Raw genomic sequence first — 16,912 nt, forward strand, 5'->3', positions numbered from 1 at the left:
TACGGTCTCTCTCTCTCACACGCTGACGGGGAGTAGGACTGTACGGTCTCTCTCTCACACACACACTGACGGGGAGTCGGGCTGTACAGTCTCTCTCACACACACACTGACGGGGAGTAGGACTACGATCTCAAACACACACACTGACGGGGAGTAGGACTGTACGGTCTCTCTCTCTCACACACACTGACGGGGAGTCGGGCTGTACAGTCTCTCTCACACACACACTGACGGGGAGTAGGACTGTACGATCTCTCTCACACACACTGATGGGGAGTAGGGCTGTACGGTCTCTCTCTCTCACACACACTGACGGGGAGTAGGACTGTACGATCTCTCTCACATACATATTTTCGGGAACCTTGGATGACGAGTGATATTGTAGGCCTCGTCAAAAAGAAAAAGGAGGCATTTGTCAGGGCTAAAAGGCTGGGAACAGACGAAGCCTGTGTGGCATATAAGGAAAGTAGGAAGGAACTTAAGCAAGGAGTCAGGAGGGCTAGAAGGGGTCATGAAAAGTCATTGGCAAATAGGGTTAAGGAAAATCCCAAGGCTTTTTACACTTACATAAAAAGCAAGAGGGTAGCCAGGGAAAGGGTTGGCCCACTGAAGGATAGGCAAGGGAATCTATGTGTGGAGCCAGAGGAAATGGGCGAGGTACTAAATGAATACTTTGCATCAGTATTCACCAAAGAGAAGGAATTGGTAGATGTTGAGTCTGGAGAAGGGGGTGTAGATAGCCTGGGTCACATTGTGATCCAAAAAGACGAGGTGTTGGGTGTCTTAAAAAATATTAAGGTAGATAAGTCCCCAGGGCCGGATGGGATCTACCCCAGAATACTGAAGGAGGCTGGAGAGGAAATTGCTGAGGCCTTGACAGAAATCTTTGGATCCTCGCTGTCTTCAGGGGATGTCCAGGAGGACTGGAGAATAGCAAATGTTGTTCCTCTGTTTAAGAAGGGTGGCAGGAATAATCCCGGGAACTACAGGCCGGTGAGCCTTACTTCAGTGGTAGGGAAATTACTGGAGAGAATTCTTCGAGACAGGATCTACTCCCATTTGGAAGCAAATGGACGTATTAGTGAGAGGCAGCACGGTTTTGTGAAGGGGAGGTCGTGTCTCACTAACTTGATAGAGTTTTTCGAGGAGGTCACTAAGATGATTGATGCAGGTAGGGCAGTAGATGTTGTCTATATGGACTTCAGTAAGGCCTTTGACAAGGTCCCTCATGGTAGACTAGTACAAAAGGTGAAGTCACACGGGATCAGGGGTGAACTGGCAAGGTGGATACAGAACTGGCTAGGCCATAGAAGGCAGAGGGTAGCAATGGAGGGATGCTTTTCTAATTGGAGGGCTGTGACCAGTGGTGTTCCACAGGGATCAGTGCTGTGACCTTTGCTCTTTGTAGTATATATAAATGATTTGGAGGAAAATGTAACTGGTCTGATTAGTAAGTTTGCAGACGACACAAAGGTTGGTGGAATTGCGGATAGCGATGAGGACTGTCTGAGGATACAGCAGGATTTAGATTGTCTGGAGACTTGGGCGGAGAGATGGCATATGGAGTTTAACCTGGACAAATGTGAGGTAATGCATTTTGGAAGGGCTAATGCAGGTAGGGAATATACAGTGAATGGTAGAACCCTCAAGAGTATTGAAAGTCAAAGAGATCTAGGAGTACAGGTCCACAGATCACTGAAAGGGGCTACACAGGTGGAGAAGGTAGTCAAGAAGGCATACGGCATGCTTGCCTTCATTGGCCGGGGCATTGAGTATAAGAATTGGCAAGTCATGTTGCAGCTGTATAGAACCTTAGTTAGGCCACATTTGGAGTATAGTGTTCAATTCTGGTCGCCACACTACCAGAAGGATGTGGAGGCTTTAGAGAGGGTGCAGAAGAGATTTACCAGAATGTTGCCTGGTATGGAGGGCATAAGCTATGAGGAGCGATTGAATAAACTCGGTTTGTTCTCACTGGAACGAAGGAGGTTGAGGGGCGACCTGATAGAGGTATACAAAATTATGAGGGGCATAGACAGAGTGGATAGTCAGAGGCTTTTCCCCAGGGTAGAGGGGTCAATTACTAGGGGGCATAGGTTTAAGGTGAGAAGGGCAAAGTTTAGAGTAGATGTACGAGGCAAGTTTTTTACGCAGAGGGTAGTGGGTGCCTGGAACTCACTACCGGAGGAGGTAGTGGAGGCAGGGACGATAGGGACATTTAAGGGGCATCTTGACAAATATATGAATAGGATGGGAATAGAAGGATACGGACCCAGGAAGTGTAGAAGATTGTAGTTTAGTCGGGCAGTATGGTCGGCACGGGCTTGGAGGGCCGAAGGGCCTGTTCCTGTGCTGTACATTTCTTTGTTCTTTGTTCTTTGTACACTGATGGGGAGTAGGACTGTACGGTCTCTCACACACTGCCGGGGAGTAGGACTGTACGGTGTCTCTCACACACACTGACGGGTGTAGGACTACGATCTCACACACACAGTGACGAAGAGTAGGACTGTACGGTCTCTCACACACACACTGACAGCGAATAGGGCTGTACGGTCTCTCTCACTGACAGTGAGTACGACTGTACGGTCTCTCTCACACACTGACGGGGAGAAGGACTGTACGGTCTCTCTCTCTCTCTCACACTGACGGGGAGTAGGACTGTACGGTCTCTCTCTCACACTGACGGGGAGTAGGACTGTACGGTCTCTCTCACACACACAGACAGGGAGTAGGACTGTATGGTCTCTCTCCCTCTCTCACACTGACGGGGAGTAGGACTGTACGGTCTCTCTCTCACACACTGACGGGGAGTAGGACTCTACGGTCTCTCTCTCTCACACTGACGGGGAGTAGGACTGTACGGTCTCTCTCACACTGACGGGGAGTAGGACTGTACGGTCTCTCTCTCACACTGACGGGGAGTAGGACTGTACGGTCTCTCTCACACACACTGACGGGGAGTAGGACTGTACGGTCTCTCACAGTGACGTGGAGTAGGACTGTACGGTCTCTCTCACACACACTGACAGGGAGTAGGACTGTACGGTCTCTCACACTGACGGGGAGTAGGACTGTACGGTCTCTCTCTCACGCTGACGGGGAGTAGCACTGTACAGTCTCTCTCTCACACACTGACGGGGAGTAGGACTGTACGGTCTCTCTCTGACACTGACGGGGAGTAGAACTGTACGGTCTCTCTCTCACACACTGACGGGGAGTAGGGCTGTACGGTCTCTCTCTCTCACACACTGACGGGGAGTAGGACTGTACGGTCTCTCTCTCACACACTGACGGGGAGTAGGACTGTACGGTCACTCACACTGCCGGGGAGTAGGACTGTACGGTCTCTCTCTCACACTGCCGGGGAGTAGGACTGTACGATCTCTCTCTCACACACTGACGGGGAGTAGGACTCTACGGTCTCTCTCTATCACACTGACGGGGAGTAGGACTGTACGGTCTCTCTCTCTCTCTCTCACACACACTGATGGTGAGTAGGACTGTACGGTCTCTCTCTCTCACACACACTGACGGGGAGTAGGGCTGTACAGTCTCTCTCTCACACACACTGACGGGGAGTAAGACTGTACGATCTCTCTCACACACACTGATGGGGAGTTGGGCTGTACGGTCTCTCTTACACACACTGACGGGGGTTGAACTGTACGGTCTCACCCTCACACTGACGGGGAGTAGGACTGTACGGTCTCTCTCACACACTGACGGGGAGTAGGACTGTACGGTCTCTCGCTATCTTACACTGACGGGGAGTAGGACTGTACGGTCTCTCTCTCTCACACACTGACAGGGAGTAGGACTGTATTGTCTCTCTCTCTCACACCCTGACGGGGAGTAGGACTGTACGGTCTCTCTCTCTCACACTGACGGGGAGTAGGACTGTACGGTCTGTCTCTCTCACACTGACGGGGAGTAGGACTGTACGGTCTCTCTGTCACACTGACGGGGAGTAGGACTGTACGGTCTCTCTCACACACACTGACGGGGAGTAGGACTGTACGGTCTCTCACAGTGACGGGGAGTAGGACTGTACCGTCTCTCTCTCTCACACACTGACGGGGAGTAGGACTGTACGGTCTCTCTCTCTCACACGCTGACGGGGAGTAGGACTGTACAGTCTCTCTCACACACACTGACAGGGAGTAGGACTGTACGGTCTCTCACACTGACGGGGAGTAGGACTGTACGGTCTCTCTCTCTCTCACGCTGACGGGGAGTAGGACTGTACAGTCTCTCTCACACACACTGACGGGGAGTAGGACTGTACGGTCTCTCTCTCACACACTGACGAGGAGTAGGACTGTACGGTCTCTCTCTGACACTGACGGGGAGTAGGACTGTACGGTCTCTCTCTCACACACTGACGGGGAGTAGGGCTGTACGGTCTCTCTCTCTCACACACTGACGGGGAGTAGGACTGTACGGTCTCTCTCTCACACACTGACGGGGAGTAGGACTGTACGGTCTCTCACACTGCCGGGGAGTAGGACTGTACGGTCTCTCTCTCACACTGCCGGGGAGTAGGACTATACGGTCTCTCTCTCACACACTGACTGGGAGTAGGACTGTACGGTCTCTCTCTCACACTGACGGGGAGTAGGACTGTACGGTCTCTCTCTCTCTCACACTGACGGGGAGTAGGACTGTACGGTCTCTCTCTCTCACACACTGCCGGGGAGTAGGACTGTACGGTCTCTCTCACACACTGACGGGGAGTAGGACTGTACGGTCTCTCTCTCACACTGACGGAGAGGAGGACTGTACGGTCTCTCACACTGACGGGGAGTAGGACTCTACGGTCTCTCTCTCTCACACTGACTGGGAGTAGGACTGTCCGGTCTCTCTCACACAGTGACGGGGAGTAGAACTGTACGGTCTCTCTCTCTCTCACACTGACTGGGAGTCGGACTCTACGGTCTCTCTCTCACACACTGACGCGGAGTAGGACTGTACGGTCTCTCTCTCACACTGACGGGGAGTAGGACTCTACGGTCTCTCTCACACACTGACGGGGAGTAGGACTGTACGGTCTCTCACACTGACGGGGAGTAGGACTGTACGGTCTCTCTCTCTCACACACTAACGGGGAGTAGGACTGTACGGTCTCTCTCTCTCTCTCTCACACTGACGGGGAGTAGGACTGTATGGTCTCTCTCTCACACACTGACGGGGAGTAGGACTGTACGGTCTCTCTCTCACACTGACGGGGAGTAGGACTGTACGGCCCCTCTCTCACACTGACGGGGAGTCAGTCTCTACGGTCTCTCTCTCACACACTGACGGGGAGTAGGACTCTACGGTCTCTCTCTCTCTCACACTGACTGGGAGTAGGACTGTACTCCTACACTCTGACGGGGAGTAGGACTCTACGGTCTCTCTCTCACACACTGACGGGGAGTAGGACTCTACGGTCTCTCTCTCACACACTGACGGGGAGTAGGACTGTACGGTCTCTCTCTCTCTCACACTGACGGGGAGTAGGACTGTACGGTCTCTCTCACACAGTGACGGGGAGAGGACTGTACGGTCTCTCTCACACAGTGACGGGGAGAGGACTGTACGGTCTCTCTCTCACACACTGACGGGGAGGAGGACTTTACGGTCTCTCACACTGACGGGGAGTAGGACTGTACGACCTCTCTCTCACCCTGACGGGGAGTCGGTCTCTACGGTCTCTCTCTCACACACTGACGCGGAGTAGGACTGTACGGTCTCTCTCACACTGACGGGGAGTAGGACTCTACGGTCTCTCTCTCACACTGACGGGGAGTAGGACTGTACGGTCTCTCACACTGACGGGGAGTAGGACTGTACGGTCTCTCTCTCTCACACACTAACGGGGAGTAGGACTGTACGGTCTCTCTCTCTCTCTCTCACACTGACGGGGAGTAGGGCTGTACGGTCTCTCTCACACACTGACGGGGAGTAGGACTGTACGGTCTCCCTCTCACACTGACGGGGAGTAGGACTCTACGGTCTCTCTCTCACACTGACGGGGAGTAGGACTCTACGGTCTCTCTCTCACACTGACGGGGAGTAGGACTGTACGGTCTCTCTCACACACTGACGGGGAGTAGGACTGTACGGTCTCTCACACTGACGGGGAGTAGGACCGTACGGTCTCTCTCTCTCACACACTGACGGGGAGTAGGACTACGATCTCTCACACACACTGATGGTGAGTAGGACTGTACGGTCTCTCTCTCTCACACACTGACGGGGAGTAGGACTGTACGATCTCTCTCACACACTGACGGAGGTAGGACTGTACGGTCTCTCTCTCTCACACACTGACGGGGAGTAGGACTTTACGGTCTGTCTCACACACACTGACGGGGAGTAGGACTGTACGGTCTCTCTCTCTCTCTCACACACTGACGGGGAGTAGGACTGTATGGTCTCTCTCTCTCACACATTGACGGGGTGTAGGACTGTACGGTCTCTCTCCCACACACTGACGGGGAGTAGGACTCTACGGTCTCTCTCTCACACACTGACGGGGAGTAGGACTGTACGGTCTCTCTCTCACACACTGACGGGGAGTAGGACGCTACGGTCTCTCTCTCTCACACGCTGACGGGGAGTAGGACTCTACGGTCTCTCTCTCTCACACTGACGGGGAGTAGGACTGTACGGTCTCTCTCTCAGACTGACTGGGAGTCGGACTCTACGGTCTCTCTCTCACACACTGACGGGGAGTAGGACTGTACGGGGTCTCTCTCACACTGACGGGGAGTAGGACTCTACGGTCTCTCTCTCGCACTGACGGGGAGTAGGACTGTACGGTCTCTCACACACTGACGGGGAGTAGTACTGTACGGTCTCTCTCACACACTGGCGGGGAGTAGGACTGTACGGTCTCTCTCTCACACTGACGGGGAGTAGGACTGTACGGTCTCTCACACACACTGACGGGGAGTAGGACTGTACGGTCTCTCTCTCACACTGACGGGGAGTAGGACTGTACGGTCTCTCTCTCACACTGACGGGGAGTAGGACTGTACGGTCTCTCTCTCTCACACACTGACGGGGAGTAGGACTGTACGGTCTCTCTCTCTCTCACGCTGACGGGGAGTAGGACTGTACAGTCTCTCTCACACACACTGACGGGGAGTAGGACTGTATGGTCTCTCTCTCACAGACTGATGAGGAGTAGGACTGTACGGTCTCTCTCTCACACTGACGGGGAGTAGGACTCTACGGTCTCTCTCTCACAGACTGACGAGGAGTAGGACTGTACGGTCTCTCACACTGACGGGGAGTAGGGCCGTACGGTCTCTCTCTCACACTGACGGGGAGTAGGACTGTATGGTCTCTCTCTCACAGACTGACGAGGAGTAGGACTGTACGGTCATAGTCATAGAATTTACAGTGCAGAAGGAGGCCATTCGGCCCATCGAGTCGGCACCGGCTCTTGGAAAGAGCACCCTACCCAAGGTCAACACTGCCACCCTATCCCCATAACCCAATAACCCCACCCAACACTAAGGGTAATTTTGGACACTAAGGGCAATTTATCATGGCCAATCCACCTAACCTGCACATCTTTGGACTGTGGGAGGAAACCGGAGCACCCGGAGGAAACCCACGCACACACGGGGAGGATGTGCAGACTCCGCACAGACAGTGACCCAAGCCAGAATCGAACCTGGGACCCTGGAGCTGTGAAGCAATTGTGCTATCCACAAGGCTACCGTGCTGCCCCAGAGAGACTGTACGGTCTCTCTCTCTCACACTGACGGGGAGTAGGACTGTATGGTCTCTCTCTCACAGACTGACGAGGAGTAGGACTGTACGGTCTCTCTCTCACACTGACGGGGAGTAGGACTCTACGGTCTCTCTCTCACACACTGACGGGGAGTAGGACTGTACGGTCTCTCTCTCACACACTGACGTGGAGTAGGACTGTACGGTCTCTCTCTCACACTGACGGGGAGTAGGACTGTACGGTCTCTCTCTCACACACTGACGGGGAGTAGGGCTGTACGGTCTCTCTCTCACACACTGACGGGGAGTAGGACTGTACGGTCTCTCTCTCTCACACACGGGGAAGTAGGACTGTACGGTCTCTCTCTCTCACACTGACGGGGAGTAGGGCTGCACGGTCTCTCTCTCTCACACACTGACGTGGAGTAGGACTGTACGGTCTCTCACACTGACGTGGAGTAGGACTGTACGGTCTCTCACACTGACGTGGAGTAGGACTGTACGGTCTCTCTCTCTCTCACACTGACGGGGAGTAGGACTCTACGGTCTCTCACACTGACTGGGAGTAGGACTGTACGGTCTCTCTCTCTCTCACACTGACTGGGAGTAGGACTGTACGGTCTCTCACACTGACGGGGAGTAGGACTGTACGGTCTCTCTCTCTCTCACACTGACGGGGAGTAGGACTCTACGGTCTTGTCCTCTTTCTGCTCTGATCTCTTCCTGTTTTTCTGTTAGCGGAATGGCTGAACTCTCTTTTGGTGTGGGGGCTGGATTTTCACTCTTTGAGCACTGACATTATTTTTCTCCAGCAGGTTGTGAAGGAGAGACTGTCAATCCCGCTGATTTACCATCTTCCTTGGAAATGGTGGAAGAAACCCTGGGAACGTTGGACCTCCGGGAATTTGATATGTCACCAAAAAAGCAAAAGCGAAGGAGAAAGAAAGTTCATGCGGAGAAGCCAGGTAAAAGAGGAAGCTTTACTCTGTGTCTAACGCTGCGTTGATCGGGTAAAAGAGGAAGCTTTACTCTGTCTAACGCTGCGTTGATCGGGTAAAAGAGGAAGCTTTACTCTGTCTAATGCTGTGTTGATCGGGTAAAAGAGGAAGCTTTACTCTGTGTCTAACGCTGCGTTGATCGGGTAAAAGAGGAGGCTTTACTCTGTGTCTAACGCTGTGTTGATCGGGTAAAAGAGGAAGTTTTACTCTGTGTCTAACGCTGTGTTGATCGGGTAAAAGAGGAAGTTTTACTCTGTCTAACGCTGCGTTGATCGGGTAAAAGAGGAAGCTTTACTCTGTGTCTCACGCTGCGTTGATCGGGTAAAAGAGGAAGCTTTACTCTGTGCCTAACGCTGTGTTGATCGGGTAAAAGAGGAAGCTTTACTCTGTCTAACGCTGTGTTGATCGGGTAAAAGAGGAAGCTTTACTCTGTCTAACGCTGTGTTGATCGGGTAAAAGAGGAAGCTTTACTCTGTGTCTAACGCTGTGTTGATCGGGTAAAAGAGGAAGCTTTACTCTGTCTAACGCTGTGTTGATCGGGTAAAAGAGGAAGCTTTACTCTGTGTCTAACGCTGTGTTGATCGGGTAAAAGAGGAAGCTTTACTCTATCTAACCCCGTGCTGTACCTGTCCTGGGAGTGTCTGATGGGGACAGTGTCGAGGGAGCTTAACTCTGTATCTAACCACGTGCTGTACCTGTCCTGGGAGTGTTTGATGGGGACAGTGTCGAGGGAGCTTAACTCTGTATCTAACCACGTGCTGTACCTGTCCTGGAGTGTTTGATGGGGACAGTGTAGAGGGAGCTTTACTCTGTATCTAACCACGTGCTGTACCTGTCCTGGGAGTGTTTGATGGGGACAGTGTAGAGGGAGCTTTACTCTGTATCTAACCACGTGCTGTACCTGTCCTGGGAGTGTTTGATGGGGACAGTGCAGAGGGAGCTTTACTCTGTATCTAACCCCCATGCTGTACCTGTTCAGGGAGTGTTTGATGGGGACAGTGTAGAGGGAGCTTTACTCTGTATGTAACCCCGTGCTGTACCTGTCCTGGGATATTTGATGGTGACAGTGTGGGGGAGCTTTACTCTGTATCTAACCCCGTGCTGTATCTGTCCTGGGAGTGTTTGATGGGGACAGTGTCGAGGGAGCTTAACTCTGTATCTAACCCCGTGCTGTACCTGTCCTGGGAGTGTTTGATGGCGACAGTGTAGAGAGAGCTTTACTCTGTATCTAACCCCGTGCTGTACCTGTTAACAAAGAACAAAGAAATGTACAGCATAGGAACAGGCCCTTCGGCCCTCCAAGCCCGTGCCGACCATGCTGCCCGACTAAACTACAATCTTCTACACTTCCTGGGTCCGTATCCCTCTATTCCCATCCTATTCATGTATTTGTCAAGATGCCCCTTAAATGTCAGTATCGTCCCTGCTTCCACCACCTCCTCTGGCAGCGAGTTCCAGGTACCCACTACCCTCTGTGTAAAAAAACTTGCCTCGTACATCTCCTTTAAACCTTGCCCCTCTCACCTTAAACCTATGCCCCCTAGTAATTCACCCCTCTACCCTGGGGAAAAGCTTCTGACTATCCACTCTGTCTATGCCCCTCATAATTTTGTAGACCTCTATCAGGTCGCCCCTCAACCTCCGTCGTTCCAGTGAGAACAAACCGAGTTTATTCAACCACTCCTCATAGCTAATGCCCTCCATAAATAGGTTGGTCACAAGGACTTTAAACTAGCAAGTTGGGGGGAAGGGAAGTGTAAAGCTATGGACAGTATAATGGTTAATGGAGAGCAAGGCAGCAGGTTACGTGACAGGTTATTATGTAGAGATATGGGTTCAAAGATGAGGAAAATTCGGGGAAAGGGTAAGAGGAAAAATCATTTTCGAAAAGTTACTGATCAAGGTGTTAGGATTCATAACAAAGACATAGAAAACAGCACAAGTGTACTTTACCTGAATACTCGTAGTATACGGAATGAGGTGAATGAGTTGATGGCGCAAATCATCATGAATGACTATGATTTTGTGGCCATGACTGAAACATGGTTAAAAGATGGTCAAGATAGCTTCCTGGGACATTGGAACCGGTTCTGGGGGAGGTGGGACCTGTACAAATCGGACGGTCTGCATCTGAGTGGGACCGGAACCAATGTTCTCGGGGGTGTGTTTGCTAGTGCAGTTGGGGAGGGTTTAAACTAATGTGGCAGGGGGATGGGAACCGATGTAGGAAGTCAGTGGGGACAGAAACAAAAGGCAGGAAGGGAGAGTGTGTAAAGCATGACCAGAGAAAGCAGGGCAGAGAGCAAGGAAAGTCTACATTAAACTGCATTTATTTCAATGCAAGGGGCCTGACGGGCAAAGCGGATGAACTCAGGGCATGGATGGGCACATGGGACTGGGATATTATAGCTATGACTGAAACATGGCTAAGGGAGGGGCAGGACTGGCAGCTCAATGTTCCGGGGTACAGATGCTATAGAAAGGATAGAACAGGAGGTAAGAGAGGAGGGGGAGTGGCGTTTCTGATTAGGGAGAACATCACGGCAGTACTTAGAGGGGATATATCCGAGGGTTCGCCCACTGAGTCTATATGGGTAGAACTGAAAAATAAGAAGGGAGAGATCACCTTGGTAGGACTGTACTACAGGCCCCCAAATAGTCAGCGGGAAATTGAGGAGCAAATATGTCAGGAGATTACAGATAGCTGCAAGAAAAATAGGGTGGTAATAGTAGGGGACTTTAACTTTCCCAACATTGACTGGGACAGCCATAGCATTAGGGGCTTGGATGGAGGGAAATGTGTTGAGTGTATTCAGGAGGAATTTCTCATTCAGTATGTGGATGGACCGACTAGAGAAGGGGCAAAACTTGACCTCGTCTTGGGAAATTAGGAAGGGCAAGTGACAGAAGTGCTAGTGAGGGATCACTTTGGGACAAGTGACCATAACTCCATTAGTTTTAAGATAGCTATGGAGAATGATAGGTCTGGCCCAAGAGTTAAAATTCTTAATTGGGGCAAGGCCAATTTTGATGGTATCAGACAGGAACTTGCAGAGATAGATTGGGGGAGACTGTTGGCAGGCAAAAGGACGGCTGGTAAATGGGAGGCTTTTAAAAATGTGTTAACCATGGTTCAGGGTAAGCACATTCCCTTTAGAGTGAAGGGCAAGGCTGGTAGAAGTAGGGAACCCTGGATGACTCGAGATATTGAGACTCTGGTCAAAAAGAAGAAGGAGGCATATGACGTACATAAACAACTGGGATCAAGTGGATCCCTTGAAGAGTATAGAGATTGTCGAAATAGAGTTAAGAGGGAAATCAGGAGGGCAAAAAGGGGACATGAAATTGCTTTGGCAAATAATGCAAAGGAGAATCCAAAGAGCTTCTACAGATACATAAAGGGAAAAAGAGTAACTAGGGACAGAGTAGGGCCTCTTAAGGATCAACAAGGACATCTATGTGCAGAGCCACAAGAGTTGGGTGAGATCCTGAATGAATATTTCTCATCGGTATTCATGGTGGAGAAAGGCATGGATGTTAGGAAACTAAGGGAAATAAATAGTGATGTCTTGAGAAGTGTGCATATTACAGAGGAGGAGGTGCTGGTAGTCTTAAAGCGCATCAAGGTAGATAAATCCCCGGGACCTGATGAAATGTATCCCAGGATGTTGTGGGAGGCTAGGGAGGAAATTGCGGGTCCCCTAACAGATATTTGAATCATCGGCAGCCACAGGTGAGGTGCCTGAAGATTGGAGAGTAGCGAATGTTGTGCCTTTGTTTAAGAAGGGCAGCAGGGAAAAGCCTGGGAACTACAGACCGGTGAGCCTAACGTCTGTAGTAGGTAAGTTGCTAGAAGGTATTCTGAGAGACAGGATCTACAAGCATTTAGAGAGGCAAGGACTGATTCGGGGCAGTCAGCATGGCTTTGTGCGTGGAAAATCATGTCTCACAAATTTGATTGAGTTTTTTGAGGGGGTGACCAAGAAGGTAGATGAGGGCAGTGCAGTAGACGTTGTCTACATGGACTTTAGCAAAGCCTTTGACAAGGTACCGCATGGTAGGTTGTTGCAGAAGGTTAAAGCTCACGGGATCCAGGGTGAGGTTGCCAATTGGATTCAAAATTGGCTGGACGACAGAAGGCAGAGGGTGGTTGTAGAGGGTTGTTTTTCAAACTGGAGGCCTGTGACCAGTGGTGTGCCTCAGGGATCGGTGCTGGGTCCACTGTTATTTGTGATTTATATTAATGATTTGGATGAGAATTTAGGAGGCATGGTTAGTAAGTTTGCAGATGATACCAAGATTGGTGGCACAGTGGATAGTGAAGAAGGTTATCGAGGATTGCAACGGGATCTTGATCAATTAGGCCAGTGGGCCGACGAATGGCAGATGGAGTTTAATTTAGATAAATGTGAGGTGATGCATTTTGGCAGATCGAATCAGGCCAGGACCTACTCAGTCAATGGTATGGCGTTGGGGAGAGTTATAGAACAAAGAGATCTAGGAGTACAGGTTCATAGCTCCTTGAAGGTGGATTCGCAGGTGGACAGGGTGGTGAAGAAGGCATTCGGCATGCTTGGTTTCATTGGTCAGAAAATTGAATACAGGAGTTGGGACGTCTTGTTGAAGTTGTACAAGACATTGGTACGGCCACACTTGGAATACTGGGTGCAGTTCTGGTCACCCTATTATAGAAAGGATATTATTAAACTAGAAAGAGTGCAGAAAAGATTTACTAGGATGTTACCGGGACTTGATGGTTCGAGTTATAAGGAGAGGCTGGATAGACTGGGACTTTTTTCCCTGGAGCGTAGGAGGCTTAGGGGTGATCTTATAGAGGTCTATAAAATAATGAGGGGCATAGATAAGGTAGATAGTCAACATCTTTTCCCAAAGGTAGGGGAGTCTAAAACTAGAGGGCATAGGTTTAAGGTGAGAGGGGAGAGATTCAGAAGGGCCCAGAGGGGCAATTTCTTCACTCAGAGGGTAGTGAGTGTCTGGAATGTGCTGCCAGAGGTAGTAGTAGAGGCGGGTACAATTGTGTCTTTTAAAAAGCATTTAGATAGTTACATGGGTAAGATGGGTATAGAGGGTTATGGGCCAAGTGCGGGCAACTGGGACTAGCTTAATGGTAAAAACTGGGCGGCATGGACTGGTTGGGCCGAAGGGCCTGTTTCCATGCTGTAAACTTCTATGATTCTATGGTCACGACTGGGAGTTAAAATATCCAAGGGTATCAGCCTATACAAAAGGATAGAATGGACGGTAAGGGCGGTGGTGTAGCTTTGTTGTTTAAGGATGGCATCCGGGCAATAGTAAGGGATTGATATTGGTGCTATGGAGGACAAGGTTGAATCAATTTGGGTGGAAATCAGGAATAGTAAGGCGAAAGGGTCACTGATAGGAGTAGTCTATAGGCCACCAAATAGTAACAGGATGGTAGGGCAGGCAATAAGCAAAGAAATAACGGATGCATGTAGAAATGGTACAGCGCTTATCATGGGAGATTTTAATCTGCATGTCGATTGGTTTAACCAGGTCGGTCAAGGCAACCTTGAGGAGGAGTTTATAGAATGTGTCCGGGATAATTTCCTGGAACAGGATGTAATGGAACCTACAAGGGAACAAGCGGTCCTAGATCTGGTCCTGTGTAATGTGGCAGGATTGCTTAATGATCTCATAGTTCGGGATCCTTTTGGAAGGAGCGACCACAATATAGTGGAATTTAAAATACAGATGGAGGGTGAGAAGGTAAAATCAAGCACTAGTGTTTTGTGCTTAAACAAAGGCGATTACAATGGGATGAGGGAAGAACTAGCTAAGGTAGACTGGGAGCAAAGACTTCATGGTGAAGCAGTTGAGGAACAGTGGAGAACCTTCCGAGCGATCTTTCACAGTGTTCAGAAAAGGTTCATACAGTCAAAAAGGAAAGACGGTAGAAAGGGGAAAAATCGACCGTGGATATCTAAGGAGGTGAGGGAGAGTATCAAATTGAAGGAAAAAACATACAAAGTGACAAAAATTAGTGGGAGACTCGAGGACTGGGAAGTCTTTAGGGGGCAACAGAAAGCTACTAAAAAAGCTATAAAGAAGAGTAAGGTAGACTATGAAAGTAAACTTGCTCAGAACATAAAAGCAGATAGTAAAAGCTTCTACAAATATATAAGACATAAAAGAGTGGCTAAGGTAAATATTGGTCCTTTGGAAGATGAGAAGGGAGATTTAATAATAGGAGACGGGGAAATGGCTGAGGAACTGAACAGGTTTTTTGGGTCAGTCTTCACAGTGGAAGACACAAATAACATGCCAGTGACTGATGGAAATAAAGATATGATAGGTGAGGACCTTGAGATGATTGTAATCACTAAGGAGGCAGTATTGGGCAAGCTAATGGGGCTAAAGGTAGACAGGTCTCCTGGCCCTGATGGGATGCATCCCAGAGTGTTAAAAGAGATGGCTAGGGAAATTGTAAACGCACCAGTGATAATTTATCAAAATTCACTAGACTCTGGAGTGGTCCCAGAGGATTGGAAAGTAGCAAATGTGACACCACTGTTTAAAAAAGGCGGTCGGCAGAAAGCGGGTAATTATAGGCCGGTAAGCTTAACTTTGGTTGTAGGGAAAATGCTGGAATCTATCATTCAGGAGGAAATAGCGGGGCACCTGGAGGGAAATTGTCCCATTGGGCAGACGCAGCATGGGTTCACAAAGGGTACGTCGTGTCTGACTAATTTGGTAGAACTTTTTGAGGACGTTACCAGTGCAGTAGATAACGGGGAGCCAATGGATGTGGTATATCTGGATTTCCAGAAAGCTTTTGACAAGGTGCCACACAAAAGTTTGCTGCATAAACTAAAGATGCATGGCATTGAGGGTAAAGTGGTAGCATGGGTAGAGGATTGTTTAACTAACAGAAAGCAGAGAGTGGGAATAAATGGGTGTTTCTCTGGTTGGAAACCTGTAACTAGTGGGGTCCCTCAAGGATCAGTGTTGGGCCCGCAGTTGTTCACAATTTACATAGACAATTTGGAGTTGGGGACCAAGTGCAATGTGTCAAAGTTTGCAGACGACACTAAGATGAGTGGTAAAGCAAAAAGTGCAGAGGATACCGGAAGTCTGCAGAAGGATTTGGATAGGTTAGGTGAATGGGCTAGGGTCTGGCAGATGGAATTCAATGTTGCCAAGTGTGAGGCTATCCATTTTGGGAGGAATAACAGCAGAATGGATTATTATTTAAACGGTAAGATGTTAAAACATGCTGCTGTACAGAGGGACCTGGGTGTGCTGGTGCACGAGTCGTAAAAAGTTGGCGTGCAGGTGCAACAGGTGATTAAGAAGGCTAATCGAGTTTTGTCTTTCATTGCTAGAGGGATGGAGTTCAAGACTAGTGAGGTTATGCTGCAATTGTATAGGGTGTTGGTGAGGCCGCATCTGGAGTATTGTGTTCAGTTTTGGTCTCCTTACCTGAGAAACGACATATTGGCACTGGAGGGAGTGCAGAGGAGATTCACTAGGTTGATCCCAGAGCTGAAGGGGTTGGATTATGAGGAGAGGTTGAGTAGACTGGGACTGTACTCATTGGAGTTTAGAAGGATGCGGGGGGATCTTATTGAAACATATAAAATTATGAAGGAACAGACAGGATAGATGCGGGCCGGTTGTTTCCACTGGCGGGTGAAAGCAGAACTAGGGGGCATAGCCTCAAAATAAGGGGAAGTAGATTTAGGACCGAGTTTAGGAGGAACTTCTTCACCCAAAGGGTTGTGAATCTCTGGAATTCCTTGCCCAGTGAAGCAGTTGAGGCTCCTTCTTTCAACGTTTTTAAGAAAAAGATAGACACCTTTCTAAAGAATAAAGGGGTTCGGGGATATGGTGTACGGGCCGGAGAGTGGAGCTGAGTCCACAAAGATCAGCCATGATCTCATTGAATGGTGGAGCAGGCTCGAGGGGCCAGATGGCCTACTCCTGTTCCTAGTTCTTATGTTCTTATACCAGGCAACGTTCTGGTAAATCTCTTCTGCACCCTCTCTAAAGCCTCCACATCCTTCTGGTAGTGTGGCGACCAGAATTGAACACTATACTCCAAGTGTGGCCTAACTAAGGTTCTATTCAGCTGCAACATGACTTGCCAATTCTTATACTCAATGCCCCGGCCAATGAAGGCAAGCATGCCGTATGCCTTCTTGACT

The 16,912-nt window shown here is 49.8% G+C and overlaps 1 protein-coding gene across 1 annotated transcript in view; it reads left to right on the forward strand.

The window, feature by feature from the left end:
* The window catches only part of LOC140385675 (tRNA endonuclease ANKZF1-like), a 191,171-nt gene that overhangs the window by 88,737 nt on the left and 85,522 nt on the right, over positions 1-16,912 (forward strand). The window contains 1 exon segment of the mRNA XM_072468078.1: positions 8,544-8,693. Within this exon segment, the coding sequence (XP_072324179.1) occupies positions 8,544-8,693 (150 nt within the window).

This window comes from Scyliorhinus torazame, chromosome 2, assembly GCF_047496885.1.
Source record: "Scyliorhinus torazame isolate Kashiwa2021f chromosome 2, sScyTor2.1, whole genome shotgun sequence".
NCBI lineage: Eukaryota > Metazoa > Chordata > Chondrichthyes > Carcharhiniformes > Scyliorhinidae > Scyliorhinus > Scyliorhinus torazame.